At 48.8% G+C, this 19,289-nt stretch overlaps 8 protein-coding genes across 8 annotated transcripts; 3 read left to right on the top strand and 5 right to left on the bottom strand.

Moving 5' to 3' along the window:
* Nucleotides 1-1,627: 1,627 nt before the first annotated feature.
* EDB82DRAFT_19728 (Maf1 regulator-domain-containing protein) lies at nt 1,628-3,016 on the bottom strand. The gene has a single exon (XM_025731650.2). It carries the CDS (start codon nt 2,778-2,780, stop codon nt 1,782-1,784), a length of 999 nt encoding a protein of 332 aa, XP_025590654.1. The 5' UTR covers nt 2,781-3,016; the 3' UTR covers nt 1,628-1,781.
* Nucleotides 3,017-4,768: 1,752 nt separating this feature from the next.
* EDB82DRAFT_19823 (clathrin adaptor complex small chain-domain-containing protein) lies at nt 4,769-5,981 on the bottom strand. The gene is made up of 5 exons (XM_065607188.1): nt 5,683-5,981; nt 5,589-5,622; nt 5,415-5,532; nt 5,078-5,352; nt 4,769-4,954 (listed from the first exon to the last, which is right to left on the bottom strand). The coding sequence occupies exons 1-5, from the start codon at nt 5,691-5,693 to the stop codon at nt 4,805-4,807; spliced, it is 588 nt and encodes a 195-aa protein (XP_065465385.1). The 5' UTR covers nt 5,694-5,981; the 3' UTR covers nt 4,769-4,804.
* A 717-nt stretch (nt 5,982-6,698) lies between these two features.
* On the top strand, nt 6,699-7,764 carry EDB82DRAFT_484016 (uncharacterized protein). The gene has a single exon (XM_025731652.2). It carries the CDS (start codon nt 6,706-6,708, stop codon nt 7,609-7,611), a length of 906 nt encoding a protein of 301 aa, XP_025590656.2. The 5' UTR covers nt 6,699-6,705; the 3' UTR covers nt 7,612-7,764.
* An 83-nt stretch (nt 7,765-7,847) lies between these two features.
* EDB82DRAFT_519572 (Serine/threonine-protein kinase BUD32) lies at nt 7,848-8,636 on the bottom strand (the record flags this gene model as incomplete). Its single annotated transcript, XM_025731653.1, has 1 exon — nt 7,848-8,636. The coding sequence occupies one exon, from the start codon at nt 8,634-8,636 to the stop codon at nt 7,848-7,850; it is 789 nt and encodes a 262-aa protein (XP_025590657.1).
* Nucleotides 8,637-9,743: 1,107 nt separating this feature from the next.
* On the top strand, nt 9,744-11,140 carry EDB82DRAFT_19736 (uncharacterized protein). Its single transcript, XM_025731655.2, has one exon. The coding sequence runs from the start codon at nt 10,073-10,075 to the stop codon at nt 10,844-10,846; it is 774 nt and encodes a 257-aa protein (XP_025590658.1). The 5' UTR covers nt 9,744-10,072; the 3' UTR covers nt 10,847-11,140.
* EDB82DRAFT_19684 (AhpD-like protein) lies at nt 11,094-12,267 on the bottom strand. The gene is made up of 3 exons (XM_025731656.2): nt 11,536-12,267; nt 11,438-11,483; nt 11,094-11,387 (listed from the first exon to the last, which is right to left on the bottom strand). The coding sequence occupies exons 1-3, from the start codon at nt 12,013-12,015 to the stop codon at nt 11,341-11,343; spliced, it is 573 nt and encodes a 190-aa protein (XP_025590659.1). The 5' UTR covers nt 12,016-12,267; the 3' UTR covers nt 11,094-11,340.
* A 781-nt stretch (nt 12,268-13,048) lies between these two features.
* On the top strand, nt 13,049-16,371 carry EDB82DRAFT_423695 (FACT complex subunit SPT16; the record flags this gene model as incomplete). The annotated part of the gene is made up of 5 exons (XM_025731657.1): nt 13,049-13,225; nt 13,289-13,373; nt 13,426-13,547; nt 13,600-15,208; nt 15,260-16,371. The coding sequence occupies 5 exons, from the start codon at nt 13,049-13,051 to the stop codon at nt 16,369-16,371; spliced, it is 3,105 nt and encodes a 1,034-aa protein (XP_025590660.1).
* Nucleotides 16,372-17,181: 810 nt separating this feature from the next.
* Nucleotides 17,182-19,051, bottom strand: EDB82DRAFT_19752 (ligand-effect modulator 3 family). The gene is made up of 6 exons (XM_025731658.2): nt 18,784-19,051; nt 18,651-18,687; nt 18,489-18,585; nt 17,652-18,429; nt 17,439-17,601; nt 17,182-17,388 (listed from the first exon to the last, which is right to left on the bottom strand). Exons 1-6 carry the CDS (start codon nt 18,881-18,883, stop codon nt 17,280-17,282), a joined length of 1,284 nt encoding a protein of 427 aa, XP_025590661.1. The 5' UTR covers nt 18,884-19,051; the 3' UTR covers nt 17,182-17,279.
* Between the last annotated feature and the right edge of the window lie 238 nt (nt 19,052-19,289).

The raw sequence follows: 19,289 nt of genomic DNA, 5'->3' as shown, positions 1-19,289 counted from the left end.
GCACCTCTCAAGAAGTGCCGCGGGCTCATAGTGGTGACCAGTTTGCGTAAGTTGAGCAGCTATCCACCCCGGCCCCAACGCCTAGCTAACTTCTCGCAAGGCTCCTCGGTACGGGCGTTGGAACTGACATGCGGAGAGTCGTTTCTCTGGATAACAAAAAGTATCAAATCTGGATTACGTATGCTGCCATCTCTGATCCTGACCAAGATTGGTCTTTCAATTTTGTTGTCGCCACAAGTTCCGGCCACGCGACGAGGCAAACGATCAATGTCCCGAGAGGCTCCCCTTTTGCGTATAAGCAGGAAAGCACAATATTTCAAGGCCGGAAAGACGACTTCATCAGTGTTTTGGCGAGACCCTTGGCGGATTCAAAACCTCGCTTCGTTGCTATTGACGACATTTACGTGGCTGAGTATGTGCCCTCTTGTGTTACACCTACAGTTAAAACCGAACTGTGTGGCGGCATACAAGGTAATCCCAGTAATGCTGGACAGCCGTATCGAACAGTCAATCTCAACCAAAGAAATGAAGAAATATGCGCACAGCTGTGTGCCAAGGATGAGAGCTGTGTGACATTCGGCTGGTTGGTGGAACAGTATTTCAAAGCCTGTAATCTTTTCAAAGACACCAAAGACAAACTAGGAATTTCTGTTAGAGAGGGACGCGGAACGGTATTCTACGACCGATCTTGTTGGCAATGCACCGGTCTTGATTGCTCGCCGTCCTGATATCGCTAGAACGCAAAGGCAGCTACAAACAGAGACTTCAAGGTCGAAATAGCAGGTTCGGTGTGGAAGTGGTATTAAAGATAGGTGCCCCAGCCTGACGACGTCCAGACCAAACTTGCTATCAATACCGGCCTTTATTTAGAACACAATTTACCAGAAACCTGCTTACACAGACGAATTGTGTGTTGGTTATTGGAAGACGTACACAGAGCCCAGACTAAACTCAACGATGAAATGGATCCTTAAACAGTATTAATTTTGGCGGTCAACTGGGGCCAAGATCCAAGCCGCAGGAAACTGAAATCATAAACTTGCATTATCGTGTCAAAGCAAAGACCAGCCTGCCTAGCCCACCGTACCCCCTACTTGTCATATACGTCGTCACCATAAGAGTCGTCCTATCCGAGATTCCCATGGCTTCAACGCCGTCTAGACTCTCACACCATCCCCAACCGAAATCCTAGCCCCAAAGAGCATTTATGTACCGGGGCATAGCTATATCAGGCGATAGTCCAAGCAAACAGCAGTATGGCCAAACCCGATACAAAGGATATTGATAAACAGGATACGAAAAAGAAAAACGCCCCAAAAAAGTCACTAATGCGTGCCTTCATCGCCAGGAAAAAAAAAGCAGGCCGAAATGCGATACCCGGAAACGCCTCATGTCGCGGATCTCACCCGCTCTCACTGACCAGAAGCCTACCCGGGCCCCACGCTTTCGTTATGAACAAACCAATGTGCTGAAAGAGAAAACATAATGCAAGAGCGTCCATAAAACAGAGAGTTGAAAGAAAAGTGGTGTGTTGCTTAGCCTCTTTCGTCTCGATTTGCTGCGATCGAGTAACCGATTTGAGGTGACAGTGTTGAATGTCGAAAAAGCGTAACGAAAGTAATTTCGAAGGAACGTGGTGAAAGCTGGGTTTGACAAGACCGCAACTAGTGGATAGCAGAAGACGCCCGAAGTCTTAGGGTATGAAAATAAAGAACCTCCAGTCTTGGCTAAGTCGCATAAGCTGACCTAATGATTTCGTCCCTTATGCCTCCAGTGACGCTTCAGATCTCCATACGGCCTGCGATGTCCTCACTCATGAACCTGTCGGGACTTCTGTCGAGCATATCGATATCATCTTCGAATTCGTCTTCGAATTCATCGTCCGAGTAGGCGACCAGGTCACCGTTTTCTCCGCGATTCCAGAAGAGGCCGTCGTCGTTAAGATTTTCGTCGCCTTCATTATAAGGCACCAATTCCGCATTCTCGCCAAGCCAGTAGTTGGCTCGTTTTTGTGCGCCAGCTGACTCGAGTTGCTGATTGCTGTGGTTTCTTGCAAGATTGGCGGGACGCAGGGTTGGGCTGTGTGATGAGATGACTGGTACAACACGAACATACAGGTAGGCGACTCGCTTCAATGCGCGGTTGAAAAAGAAGTAGTGCGAGGCCCAGATCGCACTCTCGTCTTCCTCGAAAGGGTCACTATCGGGGTTGTAGCTGAAAATGGTACATTCGTTAAGGTGCATTTCCTTATCGATCAACGACCAACATTGGGGTCCCCAGATTGATGAAGTCGCCTCGCTGCCTAGCGAAGACCCCAAAGACTTAGGCTCGAAATTAGGCCTTACGTTTTGTAGGATGGAATCGAGGTTGATCATAACGCGACGCAAATTCCGCTCACGTTTGAAGTCGTTGGGTCGAAGCACATGAGAAAAGTCGTAGTGTGGGTGACTTGCATTGAGTGTCGCAATAAGGTACGCAAACGTCTTGCGGCTTGAAAGCTCGGAAAGAGGACCAAAAGCGCTCGAATGCGAGAACATTTGCATGCTTGGTGATGTGGCTAGCATGTGAGCGCGTTCAGGTGGTGAGAGGCTAGCGCCAAGCTTCAGGAGAGCCTCGTGTTGCGAATTTAGGTCATTGTCGATGTTTTTGTACAGTTTCTTATCGGTGCCTGATGCTTTCGTTGTGTAAAGATCGCACCCGCCCGTAACGTTGCAGTCGGGAGTGTTGAAGTTGAGCGTGCTTGTCACCGCTTCGAAGTCTTGTACTGGTAAATACTTCATATTGAGGCCGAAAAAGGAACAGGTCTCTTAGGGTATAAAAATAAATAGCCTAAGGAGTCTGGTTTAAAGAACATAAGCTGATCGCCTAATTTCGTCTCTTATGCTTGAAGTCAAGGGAACAGATTGCGTCAGCGTGGAGTTTTGGTGGGCCGCAGTCGGAAGGTGATAGTCGTCGCGACAAGGAGAGCAATGCGACGCGACAGTCGAGTAGTTAGGCGTCCAAACGGTAGGGATGTATTGGAGTTGGTCGCGATAGGTCTTGGAATCTGATGATGAAGGGGAAAGGTTGAGGATGGGCGATAGGGTTTGGACGGATGGAAGTCGGTGATTGAAGCCGAAGCCTGCCGTTTTGGAGAGGGGCGCGATCAGTAACTTAGAACACGGCCTTGATGCAATGCAGTCGGCAGAACCCTGAGCCCTAAGATAAAAAAAGATTTTGGATGCTGATGATGATGACGACAAGTACCTAGTCTAGTAGGTATGTACGCAGGGACTGTTGATCAAGATTGGGCGGGAGATTGCCGAGTGTATGTACCTGGTCGGTGTAGGGAACTGTTGATGAAAAGGGGAAGTAATGGTTGTTGAGATAAGCAAGTGACAGGTCGAAGAAGAAGATTTCACTTGGCTAAAATCGTAAGCAAAACCAAGGCCAACAAAGAAACATAAGAGCAAGAAAAGGAAATGATGACTGATAAGGTGAGGGGCCAAAATCGAATGAATTGATTGATTGACTGATTGAGAGGATGGATGGGAGTGACCGGCTTCGGGATACGGTGGAATGGGATGGGACGGGGTGGAGGGGATGATGGTCAGCGGATGATAATGGGCTGCAACTTTGTCTTGCATTTGCGTTTGCGTGGCATCGGTAGTATGTAATAGCGCAGCGCTGCGTTGTGTTGTGTTGTGTTGCGCTGTTCTGTGTCACATCTTGTCCAACAACGACGTGGAAACCCACTCAAACCTGATGTGATTAATGTTGCGGCGGACCACGGGATCCTGATACTAAGCTCATGATGCGAGTTGAGCTGAGCTTAACCCGGTCTCGGTCTCAGCCATTGTTGGGAATTCCGGGGATCCAGATTGCGCCAGCTGGTTTCGGCACTGCCAGGGTCAGGGTCAATCTAGGCTAGAGCCTTAGTAGCCAAGGCAAATCAAGGGGTCCTCCCCTGTCATGACAGCTCATGCTTCATCCTTTGGCTCTCATGAGACAAACTTAAAATCCCTAATTGATGGGCGATTTCTTTGCTGTCAACTTACAATCCAATCGATCCGCCCATGTTCTCCATGGCAATCTCGTGGTTCTGATGAAGATCTGAATGCGTAGGTTTGTGGCACTGCAATGAGGGGGCCCCACGAGTGACCAGTGTTGGCGAATAGGACTCTGTCCCGTAACCACGCGCTTCATCGCATGGTGCATCGTCTTTCGAACAATGAAACGGATCCATTACTCAAGCCATGATCTAATGTCAGTTCAACGATGGAGATAGAAATGCAAATGGAAAACAGGAAAAAATAATGTCAATCGCTTTCTCTTGATTTTGGTTCTGGGTGGAGGTGTTTGCGACGGAGCAATGCGGCTGAAAACGGGTTCGTTGAGCACATGGAGGAAGCAAACGTGTCAGGATCGAGCATTCTCAATGGCATATAGCATCTGACGATGGCCATCGTAGCAGTTCTTCTGCTTTACGCTCAAGACTCGGTATCCTTCCAGTGTTCCGTCAATGCTCGACGCAAATGGCCTGAGCGCATCTGCACCGATTGCCGCAAGCTGCCGTAACCACCACCACCCAGAGGCCTCATCTCTTGATATGAAAGAAGGTGGTTTTCCACCGTCAAAGATCTACAAAACAAGGCCTTGTTGGCCTGAGACTCCCAAACACCACCTGCGCCGGTTCCCACGATGCAAACATGCGTGTCCTCTCTTCCCATCGAAGAGATGCTCGGTCGCCTGAGTCTTTCACATTACAAAACTCCCGTCTCCTTGAGCGACCCAATTATTTGTTCGTCGACCTGTTGATCCAAAGTCAACCCTTAGCCAGTGATAATGCTGTAGCTCGTATGAAAGCGTTTGTTATGAAATTGGACGGGTCGATCTGATGTTTCGTGAGGCGAGGTCGAACTAGTGCCGGACAGCAATTACAAGATCGTCGAGGAATTTTACATAATCTTTGTAACTTCGTCCTCGACCTTGTGGAAAAGGTTGGCGTCAGCTGGCTTGCGACGATGTTGGGTAATTTGGGTGTAGGTTGCCGGGCTATTACAAAACTTCACAGTTTATCAAGCTGGACGTCACTCACCTCCATATCTTCAAGAGAGTCTTGCTGACCGATGCAGCGAAGAATGTTCTTTTTGCTCGTCTCTTGCAGCTCGCCCGCGAGAAGGATTTCGTCGAGAATATAGTATGCTTTGGTGAAGGAGAAGATAATATCAAGCTCGCACACATTGCCATAGTATTTATCCATCTGTTCGACGTATCGGTGAATAATCTCGAGGGTGATCAGCTCGTTGTCATCGGAGGAGCAGCCGGCGATGAAGAAAAGCGATGCATATCGGCGGTAGACGATCTTGGTATCTGTTCAGAGGTTAACATGAGCCAGTCCAAACAAATAACAAAAGGGGCGGAGGGAAGTTGACCCTTGTATTCGAGGAAGTTGCACATGCGCGTTCTACGAGCGAGCACAAGCTGGGAAACATCCTTGACGATCTTGGCCTTATCCTTGGGTGAGAGGGTTGAGAACCATTTGGCAAGGCGCTGTTGTGACTAGTCAGTGATGATGTTAAGCGGTGCATGTGAGCAACTGTACGCACCACTTTGCCTTGGCGAGATAGGAGAATAAGGTAGCTGTCAAATTAACTCTTGATTAGCGGGCGGTATAAATTGATCAGCCGTGGAAAATCATACTGGATCGCCATGATGATTTATCAAGCCTGCGTCGAGGCGGCAGGTCAAAGTCAGGGACAGGTTTCGAAAGATGACGGAGGATACAATTCTGGCTTTGAGGTGGACACGGAAGCAATTCAGGCGGGTTGGCGACGAGCTGGGTAGAGGTCCAATGATGAAGTGGCCCAGCCTCCAGCCAATCCACCAAGGCCCAGACCCTCCAGTACTGATTGCCTGAACCGACAAGTCAGGCAACGAGACATGTATCTCAGTGGCTGCAGGTACAAAACTGAGTTAAGCTTCTAGAATAAACAATTTAATAGAATTCTAATATTTGGACTATTCCCAAGTCGCTGACTGATAGGTAATTTCTATGTAAAAAATATTTACCGTATCCTGCCAAAGAGCTTTAATCTCGATGCGAAAGATACCAAGGGACATATCCAGTCTGATGAGATAGGCCATCTCTGGGCGGTATCATTAAGCACGCGACTGCGCTATTGTTGATGTCAGAATTACTGTAGTTTTACCTACCTAGGTTCAGTGTCTCGGGATAGCAAAACGGGTAGCTAAATGCAAAGCCAACCATCCACCCATATATGCACATGCTTGTTCAGTCACTTCTGACCTTCGCTTATAATATATGCTGCACTCTGACGGGTGCAAACATCAAATATCGGCCGTGATTTCAAATCGTTTTACCTTTAACAAATAGACATTACTAAGCTATCCGCTTTACCCCACGTATTCGATAGCACTGGCACGCCTTTGGATAGACCAATTTGGTCCGTCTGTAGCTTGACGGTCCTTCTCCGAATTTACGCCTCGAAGACCCCGACAGGAAAAATTTCCCTCTTATTTTAGTTCAAGTCTCGACTCGAACTATTTCTCACTTCTTTCTTCCAGTCTCATATTTTGAAAGCGACCTTCCATTGTTTTGTTATAAGGTTTTCAACATGACGAGACTTATTCTATCCACGGCGTAAGTTATAGCTGACTTCTGTGCGGGTTTATGCTTACAAAACCCCTCTTGGCAGCAATGTCATGTTGGCAGGCCCCTCCGTTATTCGCAAGCCCGGTAACGCCAGATCCAACCTTGAACTTGTCAATTCTCTGCGAGATAATATCGCTGAAGCCCAGCGCGACTATGCGATCGATGCCGAAGGAACAGACGGCTTCACGAACGGCAATGCGCTCAACGGCAACCACACGGCTGTAGACCTATGGACCGAGAAGCAGGACGATGCGCTCTATGTTCCTCGCATTAATTGGAATGCCGCAGGCCTACGAGAAGAACCCAGCCAATACGAGATCACTGTCAAGTTTTTTGTCCTCCCGGGCATGTCTGACAATGCTCGGGAGCAACACGTGAAGGAAGCTCTGGATTTGGTCCGGAGAGAACTCGGCATCACCACAATCGATTTACTGATTGTGTCCTTCCCCGGAATTTCATTCGAGGGTAGCTGCGAATGGGAGGCAGACAAGACCAATGCCCACCAAGGAAACCTTGAAGAGGAACTCGCAACTTGGAATGTATTCGAGAGTCTACACAAGCAGGGCCTCGTGAAGCGTCTGGCTGTAGCCGAATTTGGTAGTGAGAAACTCAGCGCCTTTATCAAGCGTACGACTGTCCGACCCGTTATTGACCAAATCAACCTACGCAACTGCTGCGATGTCCCACCTCCGCTGAAGAAGCTCGCGGAAGATGAAGGCGTTGAACTACACGTCCACAACGATTGTACTGATATCCTTCCTCATGGCACTCTACGAGAGCTCCTCAGCCACGGTCCAAAGGGTGCAGGCCTACTTGCCGACATAAACAGCAACGGCGCTGGCTTGACGGGAGAGCTTGCTCCTGAATGGGTCGTGCGATACACAGCTTTCGTACAGGATCGAGGCGTCATAGAGAACAAGGGGTATTTTGCAGGCGCAGAGCTGGTGAGATCATAGCTGAGCATTCCTGCAACGGTCGAAAACGAAGAAGATTAAACAGCGAGGTTTCTTGGTATGTTTGGATCTGGAACCGCATATGATGAAATGTGGTGGCATCATTCGTCCATTTGTTCTTTTTTTTTTTTTTTTTTTTTTTTTTTTTTTTTTTTTGCAAAACAGCGAGCATCATATACACGGAGTTTAGACACTATGGTAGGGAAATTGGCTGCAAGACGGCTTTTCTGTTTTTTGTTTCATCCGAGCATGCTTCGTTTGCGGCCTCTCATCCGCACGTCTTCCAACTTTTTAAGTACAACCTTGGCCTGTTTAAAGGTTTGGCCGTAAGCATCAAGCACCTCTGAGAAGACACATTCCGCCCGAGGATGTGTACTGCCAAAAGCCCTTTCCAAAACATAGAGATCTACCGCACGGTCCTCATCTGATATACTTCCACTTGCAAGACCCAGGTCAATGATAACTAACTCTCCGTGTAAAGGATTGGCGTCTTGCGGGCTAGCCAGAGGCTCCAACATCATGTTGCTTGTAGTCAAGTCGCCGTGAACAATGCCAACTTTGTGCATACTACCAATAGCGGTGCCGATTCTGCGCATGAGATCCTTCAACTCTGTATCGTTCTCGATGCCCTCCGTCCTGTTTCCCAGTCTCTCGTTGATGTTCTTACGGACAGGTCCTCCAGATATCCATTCCAGCATCAGCCAGCCGGCAGCTTCATCTACAGCGTAGACCGCTGGGACGCGGACACCATCGCGGCGGCACTTTGCAAGAATGCGAGCCTCTGAGAGAATGCGGTGTTTCGTAAGGCGCTGGTCAAGAACTGGGTGTCGCCAGGGCTTAGGAGGTCGATACTTTAGAGCGCAGGGAATATCCGGCAACAGATAAGTGCTTTTGTAGAGACGACCCTCGGCACCTTGTGTGATGAGGATTGGCGGGGTTGACGCGGGGTACTCGAGGATTTTAGGGAGGGGAAACTGGTGCGCTTGCGCCGCGGGGTCGACGGTCGCCGTAGCCGTGGCTGTCGTCATGAGAGAAGTATCGACTTGATTATTGTTGAGAGAGGGAGAGAGGGGTTGATGCTGGCAAGGGGGAAATGTTTAGACGATGGCAGTGGAGCCTGCGAGATCTGATGATTCTGACAAGCTGCAAGACTGGTGCAGGTACAGGGAGGGATGGTATTGATGAAGTCAGTGGAATGCGAGGAGGGGAACAGAATTGGCACCACTCACGCCCTTCCTTCAACGGCCCGCGAGGTTTTGACTGGGCGCCAACTGACTGCGGCGTTTTTAACCTGCCTGCAGCACTTCTACAGGGCTTTAGTATCTAAACGAATCAAGTTTATTCCATGGAAGAAATCCTTGCCCGGCTTTCCACGCCAGCCGACTTCCTTTCTCTTTACTCCTCCATTTCTGTCGAGCTGCAAGGTTAAATTACACAGGTTATTTCAAAGTAATGCAGTCTGTTTCCCAACCTTGTTCTCAACAAAACCAATGTCTAAGACTCCCTTTCCAGCCCTAGAACCGACCCACTGGCAGTTCTGGTAACCCTAATTCCAGACCTTGAACCCATGCATCGACGGGCTTTGTAGCCCTGGGCTGGCACTAGTGATGGCGTCCTGCAAGAATTGGTCACATCCAACCGATGGATGGCGATACTCAACCTGCAGATAAACCCACTTGGAATTCCATGTGGAAATCCACTGCATAGCAGTACAGCATTAGTTCTTGGGAGACTACCAATCTTGAGCAGGCTTGTGGTGCATCCTCTTAAACTATGACAGCAACGACTCGTGATGGCTACCTATCTACTACATACGTAGGTGTAGGCGCCTACAAGACAGATATGTAGGTCTGTTTTTATTGTTTGACACGGGTGATGCATTTCTTGCAAACCACCATCATCAGTCAGCATCATCAGATAATTCAACCATCTTGGCCATTTCCTCCACCCGGCACTTCCGCGCTCATAGTCTATCTTACGGCGAATCCGCCGCTTACCCGATCTAAGGGACCATGCACAGTATCAGTCAGACAATTGTAACGCCGTCAAATCGTGCGTACCGACTGACCATGTGATGACTCTTCTGCCCTGTCTTGTCTCATGGACCGTCATTAGTTACGGTTCATCTGCAGCTGCAGGGGGCTTCTTTTATCCCCAGCCATCTGCATCAGGTGGCCTAGCACCATCACTTGTTGAGCACGAATCTGGAAGCCGGGCTTGTATGAGTCTAGAAACTAGGTGCTTAATTGGAGCGCACACAAACGCGGGTTGTGTTTGCAGTAATTGGCTGTTGTTTGCGCTTGCGCCTGTTCCCTCGTCATCGCTCCCGTCACCTTGCTTGCATCTTGTGCGCCTCTCTCTCCCCATCTCTCCCTTTTCCCTCTCACAAACACTTAGCCCCAAGGACCATGCGTGATAGCTTCACCCACCACCTTGACTTGCCATCTAGACGCTCTGCTCAACCATGGCCGAGTTCAATCTGCTCCAGTGGACCATTATCCTCATTCTGATCGCCGTTGTCCTGTCCCTCATTGTCCTTGTCCAGATCATCTCCAATTTTACGGCTGCATACCAAGCGGCGCCGCTCGAGATCGCAACCTTCGTTGATACAGCCAACTTTTCTGTCCAGGAGAACGAGAGCTATGATCGCGATGTAGCAAAAGTGCAGCGTCTTGATGACAAGATTCGCTTGACGCGCCTTCTAAGGGAGATCCAGAAGACGGGCGATGATTTGCGTGAGGACATCAATGGCATGGTGCTCGAGGAAGATACCACCAAGTTGAAGACTGGCGCCAGACTACTATGGGCATCGAAACGAGCGAGGCTGGAGGATCGTGTTCGTAGGCTTGACATGCTGCGCATGCGCTTTCTTGTTGTTTATATGGGCGTTGTCGCATCACATACGAACACCACAAATACCACAATACATGAGAAGCCCTCTTCAAGAGCGCCACCACCACCGCCCCTTCCTACATTACGAGATTTAGAAAAGTCACCTGTTTTCAAGACTCCTACACGGCCTGCTCTTCCCAGAGGCTTGTCGGAGAGTATCGTCAATCGTCCTCCATTGCGCAGGTTGACCACCCAGGCTCTTATTAATCACCCCGAGCCCATTCCCAAACCTAGTCGCAAGGGCTGGGCGGGAGTCGTCCACGAGCTGCAGACATCGCCTAAGATGCAACAACGCCATGCCTCAATTGAGCGCGCAATGTCGAAATCATACTCACGGTCACCATGATCAAGCTTCCATCTGGGGTTCTTTACACTTTGGGTTCCGGTTACAGCGAAAAGACACGACCATTACATATTGTATAACGCGATTATATCGGCTGGCGTTACACACTGCACGTTACATACTACACACTACACATTACACGGCGTTCTTGGTGTGGCCTGGTGGCCAGCAAAATATTAACGATAAAGCATAGTCCGGTCTGACTACGGGCATTTCACCAATCACAGGAGGCATGGTTGAATGAGTGATGATTAACGATGGGTTTATTTGGCAATGACACAGGTTGGAGGAGTTTGGTTCACTGATTTTATTTTACTTCTATAGATGGGATGATACCCTTTTCCCGTGGTCTCAAGACACGATGTTTTTGTTGTATGTTTGTTCTTAGTTTTCACCTTTATATCTATACTTGTCTATGTTGCCATGCTTGATCATAAACCAAGGATCTGATGAGCTATAGTACTGATATTGATGGGTACGGAAGTTACAGTCCTCGCTCAGTAACCAGTCACAGCTTCAGGGCCGGTACCATTCCTTTCTCCGACTACAGGATTGTCAGTTATAGAACTTATTTGATTGAGCTTGTTGACTTACCATCGAGTGCCACCAAGAAACGGCTTACACAGTTGTAACATGCCACCTGTTGCTGGTGTTAGGTGAAATTTGGAAATCACTGAAGAAGTTTGACTTACTGTCGCTGTGATCTCGACAATTTCCTGCTCGTTGAAGAACTCTCGTAGACGGTTAAACGTCTCATCCTTGACTTGAACATTCCTCGTCATCTCATCCGTGAAGAGAATTACAACCCACTGCTTCTCTGACAACTCAGCAGGTCGCTCGCCAAGGGTGTCTTGCTTAATAGCCTCAAGACCAGCCTCAGAAACACCACCCTTGACTGCCAGTGGTGCATGGTGCTTCCATTCGTACCATGCCTTGTTGCACACAGCAACTCGGGAAATGGCAAGCTCCCGCAAGTCATCACTTAGCGACGTTTTGGTGCGGACTGCGCCGAGGAACGAGTTCCAACCATCAGCAACATGAGGGGAGTGAAGGAGAGCCAAATCCAAAGATTGGAGAGGTCGGGGAGCACGGCGCTCCTCTATGCGTTTCACAATAGCAGCATGCTCCTCAGTCTTAGTCTCAGGAGGGTTAGATACGTAGGGGATTCTCATGATGGAGGTTTGTTCCGAGTATCGACTTGGTGTAAGTGATATGGTCCGAGGGTTTAGCTCGAATACTGTTAATTTGGAAGGATAAGAATGAAGGATTGGATATTGAGTAAGTGAGGTTTTAAGATCGAAAAGAAATAAGGCATACAAAAGTGATGCGGTATTCGCATTTGGTTATATATTCACCCGGCATAGCGCGGGGTCGGCTTTCAACTGCCAACTCCCGACTCCACTTCCCGAGAATCGGCGCCGAGAGACGGAGCTGGACTACGGCAATAAGCTAATAATACCCGACAAGACAATACCAGTCAAACGGTATAGTCACCATAACTACAACATTCATCTTGAGTTTTTATTCATGACTTGCACAACTCGAGCCAGCTACCTAACTAGGTAGTTGTGGCAGGTTAAAATCTCAAAAGAAAGAAGACATACCTATTAGCAGCTGATGAACAATAACTAAACCTTGGCACATATGGTTGTGTTACCTAACTTTAGGATAGCCGTTGAAAGAGTGATAGAGCCTGAGACGATAAGCGCATGCCTATACATCCGAATAATAGATTTGCATGATTCAATAGATCAGTATCGAGCGCACCCCAAAAGCTAAATCTATAAATCTATAAATGCCTGTCGACTTGGTTGCTCCACCAACTCCAACTACGGTTCTGTCCACATACACTTTTCGCCCTGGAAGTTATACACTTCTAGTTTTCTTCACACGGCGTCTTTAGAAACAAAAGAAAAGTAATCGAGACGAAGCGAAATAAAGGAACGAACAAATCATCAAACGACCGACAAGTACAAGGCCTAGATTCTCCATACCTTTCTTTCCATGAAACCTATAGCTTGACTCGAGCTTGGATCATCGCCCAAGAAACAAGAAACGCGCTGCGTAAGAATCACGTGACAGGGAGCTTCCACTTGGATCATTAACGCGACCTCACTTTTTCTCGCGTCGTCGCAACCTCCTGTCATCAGTTCCTCGTTATTTTCGCTTCTTTCGTCAGTCTAGATCGCGCATCCATCAACCAAGATGGCCGAGATCAAGATTGACAGTAAACTCTTCCAGGAGCGCATTTCGCACTTCGCCACAGCCTGGAAGAATGACCTACGCTCCAAGGATGGCCTGTTCAACGGCGCCCAGTCTCTGGTGGTGATGATGGGCAAGGTTGAGGAGGTCCCCGAATTTCACAAGAACAATGCGATTCACGTATGCGACTACGAAACAACCCCGAACTTTGGATGCGATCAATTTGCTGACACAATACTATAGTTCTGGCTTCTTGGATACGAATTTCCAACAACCCTGATGTTGTTCACGCTTGACACTCTATACATTCTCACAACAGCAAAGAAAGGTTAGACACATTGATCATTCCACTAAATCGGATTGCACTGACCGTGACTCAGCCAAACATCTCGAACAGCTTAAAGGCGGCCGATTCCCAATCGAAGTGCTCGTGCGAGGCAAGGACGCCGCGGAGAACGAGAAGCTCTTTATTAAGCTTACCGATAAGATTAAGGAGGCAGGAGTAAGTCGGTCGCCATTCAGAGTTTGAATATTTCTAACGACTGTGTTTATAGAACAAGGTTGGCACAATCGCCAAAGACACCTCCCGAGGACCCTTCGTCGACGAGTGGAAGAAGGTGCTCGCCGAACACTGCAAGGAGGTTTCCCAGGTCGACATCTCTGCGGCCCTTTCCACATACGCCTTTGCCGTCAAGGATGAGAGTGAACTCCGAGCGATGCGAACTGCCTCCAAGGCCTGTGTTGCCTTGATGACCCCCTACTTCCTCGACGAGATGTCCAACATTCTTGACGCCGAAAAGAAAGTCAAGCATTCCACGTTGGCCGACAAGGTCGACAAGAAGCTGGACGACACCCAGTTCTGGAAGACCGTGCAGCTTCCTAGCAAGGGCAAGCTTCCATCTGACCTGGATCCCGCTCAGCTAGACTGGATTCTGGGGCCAGCGATCCAGAGTGGTGGCAAGTACGATCTTAGGTTCGCGGGCGAGTCCAACGACGACAATCTCCATGCAGGCATCATCATCGCAGCTATGGGTCTCCGATATAAGTCTTACTGCTCAACTATTGCACGAACGTACCTAGTCGACCCCAACAAAGCTCAAGAGAGCAGCTACAAACTCCTCACCCTAATTCACAACACCATCATCAAGGAGATTCGTGATGGCATGACGGCAAAGGAGGTGTACGGAAGGGCTGTTGGTATCATCAAGAGCAAGAAGCCAGAAATGGAGAAGCATTTCCTCAAGAACGTTGGTTGGGGTGTCGGATTGGAGAACAAGGACCCCACCCTCGTTCTCAACGCAAAGAACCAGAGAGTTCTCAAGGACGGCATGACCCTTATCATCAACACAGGTTTCCAAGATATTGAGAACCCACACCCCCAGGACAAGAACAGCAAAGTGTACGCGCTGGTCCTGACTGATACCATCAGAGTTACTTCGTCGGAGCCTGTGGTTTTCACTGCCGAGGCGCCTACAAGTGCCGATGCCAACTCTTTCTTCTTCAAGGATGACGAGGAAGCCGAGCCTGCCCCCAAGAAAGAGAAGAAGGACTCACGTGTTGGTGCTGTTGCTACGAAGAACATTACAACCACGAGACTTCGCTCAGAGCGCACAACTCAAGTCGCTAATGACGATATCGAGAAGAAGCGACGCGAGCATCAAAAAGAACTTGCAGCCAAGAAGCAAAGGGAAGGTCTCGCTAGATTCTCCGAATCCACAAATGACCAAAACGGAGGCGAGGTCAAGAAGTTCAAGCGTTTCGAGTCTTACAAGAGAGACAATCAGTTTCCCCCAAAAATCAAGAATCTCGAGGTTGTTGTTGACAGCAAGAATAACACAGTCGTTTTGCCTATCATGGGACGACCTGTGCCTTTCCATATCAACACCATCAAGAACGCCAGTAAGAGCGACGAAGGCGAATGGTCTTTCCTGCGTATCAACTTCCTGTCCCCTGGTCAGGGCGTAGGTAGAAAGGATGACCAACCTTTTGAGGATGCTTCGGCGCACTTTGTCCGAAGTTTGACCTTCCGATCGTCCGATGGTGAGAGATACAATGAAATAGCAACTCAGATCTCCAACATGAAGCGCGATGTGGTTAAGAAGGAGCAGGAGAAGAAGGATATGGAGGACGTCGTTGAGCAGGATAAACTTGTCGAAATAAGAAGTGAGTCAGCCTTGAAATGTTTGTGATCAGACGATACTAACTAATACCTAGACCGACGTCCGGCTGTATTGGACAACGTCTATATCCGTCCTGCTATGGAGGGCAAGCGAGTTCCAGGAAAGGTTGAGATCCATCAGAACGGTATCCGATACATCTCACCCCTGAACGCTCAGCACAGAGTAGATGTGCTGTTCTCAAACGTCAAGCACCTTTTCTTCCAGCCTTGCCAGCATGAGCTGATTGTCATCATCCACATTCACCTCAAGGATCCTATTATTGTCGGTAACAAGAAGAAGACAAAGGATGTTCAATTCTACCGAGAAGCGACAGACATCCAGTTCGACGAAACGGGTAACCGTAAGCGCAAGTACCGATATGGTGACGAGGATGAGTTTGAGGCAGAGCAGGAGGAACGCCGCCGAAGAGCCGAGTTGGACCGCTTGTTCCAGGGCTTTGCGCAAAAGATTGCCGAGGCTGGCCGAAACGAAGGTATCGAGGTTGACATGCCTATCCGCGAACTTGGATTCCACGGTGTGCCATTCCGAAGCAACGTCTTTGTTCAGCCCACCACCGACTGTCTTATTCAGGTTGTTGAGCCTCCCTTCATGGTCATCACCATTGAGGAAGTTGAAATCGCCCATCTGGAACGTGTTCAGTTTGGTTTGAAGAACTTTGATATGGTCTTCGTCTTCAAGGACTTTACACGGCCCCCATACCACGTCAACACTATTCCTGTCGAGTTTCTCGACCAAGTCAAGGACTACCTTGACTCTTCAGATATCGCCTACACAGAAGGTCCTCTTAACCTCAACTGGCCAACCATCATGAAGACCGTCACAGCAGACACCCACCAGTTCTTTGCCGACGGTGGGTGGTCCTTCCTACAGGCTGATTCAGATGATGATGGCGGTGACCCGTCTGACGAGGAGTCTGCTTTCGAGATGGATGAGGACGAGTTTGATGAGGAGTCCGAATCCAGCGACGAAGGCTCCGACTTTGGCAGCAATGCCAGTGACGACGAAGATGAGGATGCTGAGCTTGACAGCGACGATGAGGGTGAAGATTGGGATGAGCTAGAGCGCAAGGCCAAGAAGCGAGACCGTGAAAGCGCCCTGGAAGAGGAAGACCGCGGTGCTAACAAGAAGAAGCAGCGCAAGCGCTAAACGGTAGACCGGCGTGAACTTGGGACTACGGGGTTCTGGTTTATTTGCTTCCCAATATTTGTACTAAAACACGCAATCTTTTTGATTTTTACTTTATGTGTGGGCTCTCGCGGTCTTTTGATGGGACAATATGGAGCAGCATGCCTAAAATAGCTATTGTTGGTGAGAGGATGGTGCTCTTTCCAGTGTATGTCGAGATGACCAGGATCGGTCAAGGACAGTTGTATCAAGCAGATTAAGATAAGGTAATTTTATGATTTTAAAGCAATCTTGGACAAAATTCTTTCACAGGTTATTTCGAGTATAATTTGAAAAGCATGTATGTCAGTGACTGCTTGAACTTCAAATGTTGTGGTTATCTTCACATCCTTTTCAAGACAGCATTCGTAAACAGTTGAATTCATTCTATCCTTGATTCCGAGTCGCAGCGCGCCAAACTCCCTACCCATATAAATACGTACGAATCATACAATCCACACTCTTTCTCCGTCCCATTTTTTCTCAAGCTTTTTTGAAAGCATGGGTAGGCAAGACGCCGCTATGCCACGAGGGAATCTTGTTGGAGTCAGGCGTTTGCTACCCTTCCAATGCCCAAAAAAGAAAACAGAAGAGTCGGAGACTGCAGCAATGACTAGTCGCACAGTAAAAGTAAAAGACAAAGGGCCACATGAGCAATGAAAACAAATGGCGATATCCAAAAAAACCAAAAACATGATTCAGAGCACCATCTCTTGGTACCCAGCAGTCAACGCCGAGTGCTTGTTTCGCGTATCCGACTACACGCCTGACCTGGACGAGGACGACATAGGTAGGAGAATCCCACCTGTTGCGTTAGGCGGGGACTTGAGAGATGCAGAGGCTGGACTTGAAGGATCTTCGAGAAGAGCGCGAGCATCGTCACGAGCTGACTAGGCCTCGCCAGGACGGAGATCGCGACCGGAAGCGACAGCCGTACTGGGACCAGACTTGGCGCCAGGGGCGTTGTTCCACGAGAGATAAGTGTGATCACCCAATTTTCTATTGCCAGGTTAGTAAGAAGAATGCTCACGGCCACGCAGAAGACAAACCTGGGTCGGATAAGATGAGTGACTGTGAAGACAGTACCGAGAAGGATGCAAACACCACCGACGACAACATAAGCGATGCCGAGGAAGGGGTTGCGTCCTCCAATAACGGTTCGGGTAGAGATAATGATGGACTTGGAACCCTTGTACTCTCGAGTCGGGAAATCTGGTCTGGGGTTAGACGAAATGTCCTAGCAACGCTAGCAACTGACTTACGGTCATCGATGATAAGATCATAGGTTCCTGGCCACATAGCCTGGGTGTTGTTACGCTGGTAAAGCTTGCTAAAGGTGGGAAGACCCGCTGTACGCATCCAGACCTGGAAAGCTTCCCATTCTTTGAGGTTAGGAGGAGGAGTATCTTTGGTGTATCCATCGGGGTAGCGCTTTTGCCAGTTGGGAGGCGGCACAATTTCATCGTAGCTATACTCGGTCTCTTTGTAAAGATCTTTGTCACTGTCCCATGAGATACCCGAGTTGTTGCTCATCTGGTAGATCCATGTCTCGTTGCCACTGACCCCTGGGGGGTTTGTAAGCTTGGGGCTAGTGAAGGTGTCGTTGAACATGGAGTTGGCGATGAGACCACAAGGGTAGTAAGGCTTGTCTCCCTCTCCATATAGGGGAGTGCAATCGGAGTTACGAATATCGCTGATGGATCGCTTTGAACCCTTGAGCTGGTCCGTGTCGAAGGAGAGAACGTATCGACGATGATTCTGGTAGAAATTGGTAAGGTGGTAGTAGAAAAGAACCGGAGGACCCATCTCTTCTGGGATGGTAAACTTGAGATGGCATCGAGGGTTGAAAGTTTTAACACCGTTGTCAAGCGTGGTGCTGACGTTGACCTCGCGCGCCCATTGAGCATTCACAGAACTGTTAGAACTCTTGAATGCAGTGCTGACGGCGCTGCCAGGTATTGCTGTAAAGTTGCTTCCACCTCTACTACGAATGGGAGCATCGACAATGCAGTTGGTATAGTCGAGTCGAATCTCTTGGACCTGGGTTTGCGCATTAGAATGAAGTGGTAAAGGTGGTTGGAGTTTCAGGGAAATTGTACCTGAGAGCTCGCGTACAACAGCAGACCTCCGATGGGAGCGAATATAATTCCAATGGCGAAGAAGAGAGGCAGGACAGTCTTTGGTGTGAGGATAGGCCTGTCGCATTGTATCAGCATCGAAGGGGCGATTGAGCAGATGGGATAAGGGTAGCAATGACATACTGCCAGGCCTTTAGACGTTGCTGTCGAAAGGCAGTATCTGAGATGCATCAATTAGCATTTATTGTTCTCCTTGTATGTATTCATTCGTGCATGGCTTGTTTATATGAAGCGCATTATTTTGAGGCGCACTCACTCGCAGGGCGGCGACTCTTCTTCTTGTCCGGCTGCTTCGGGCCATCATTTGAGTCGATGGAATCAGTGTGGTCGATGCCACGGGGTTGTTCGTCGGCCATTGTATCGTCGGCAGAATCGATCTATCGGTCTCGTTCGATGCGCGCGATGTAATATAATATCGTTGATAAAAGACTCGGAGTTGCGAGGGGAGGAAAAATATGCGACCCTCTTGTGAAGCTGACGGGGATAGAATGGAACGGTCGCGCTGTGGCTCGTGAAGCCTTACGTGTGTATTGGAGGAGTACGTACCCTTCCTTCATCCGAGCCTCCTTATGCAAATGAATGTAGCTAAAGGGCAGGTGGAGTAGGCTGTGCCCCCCATGAAAGAGTCGCAGGAATCCAGTGGTTGGCGGGGAGTAACTAACGCCCCAGTGGAAAAGTCCCCTGAAATATACCCTGCCGTTAGAGAGGTTGAACACTGTAAATTAGCTTTAACAACGGAAATCCCATGCAGAGCTTTATTTT

This window comes from Fusarium venenatum (assembly GCF_020744135.1).
Source record: "Fusarium venenatum strain MPI-CAGE-CH-0201 chromosome Unknown EDB82scaffold_1, whole genome shotgun sequence".
Taxonomy (NCBI): Eukaryota; Fungi; Ascomycota; class Sordariomycetes; order Hypocreales; family Nectriaceae; genus Fusarium; species Fusarium venenatum.
This window is presented reverse-complemented; position numbering and strand designations above follow the sequence as displayed.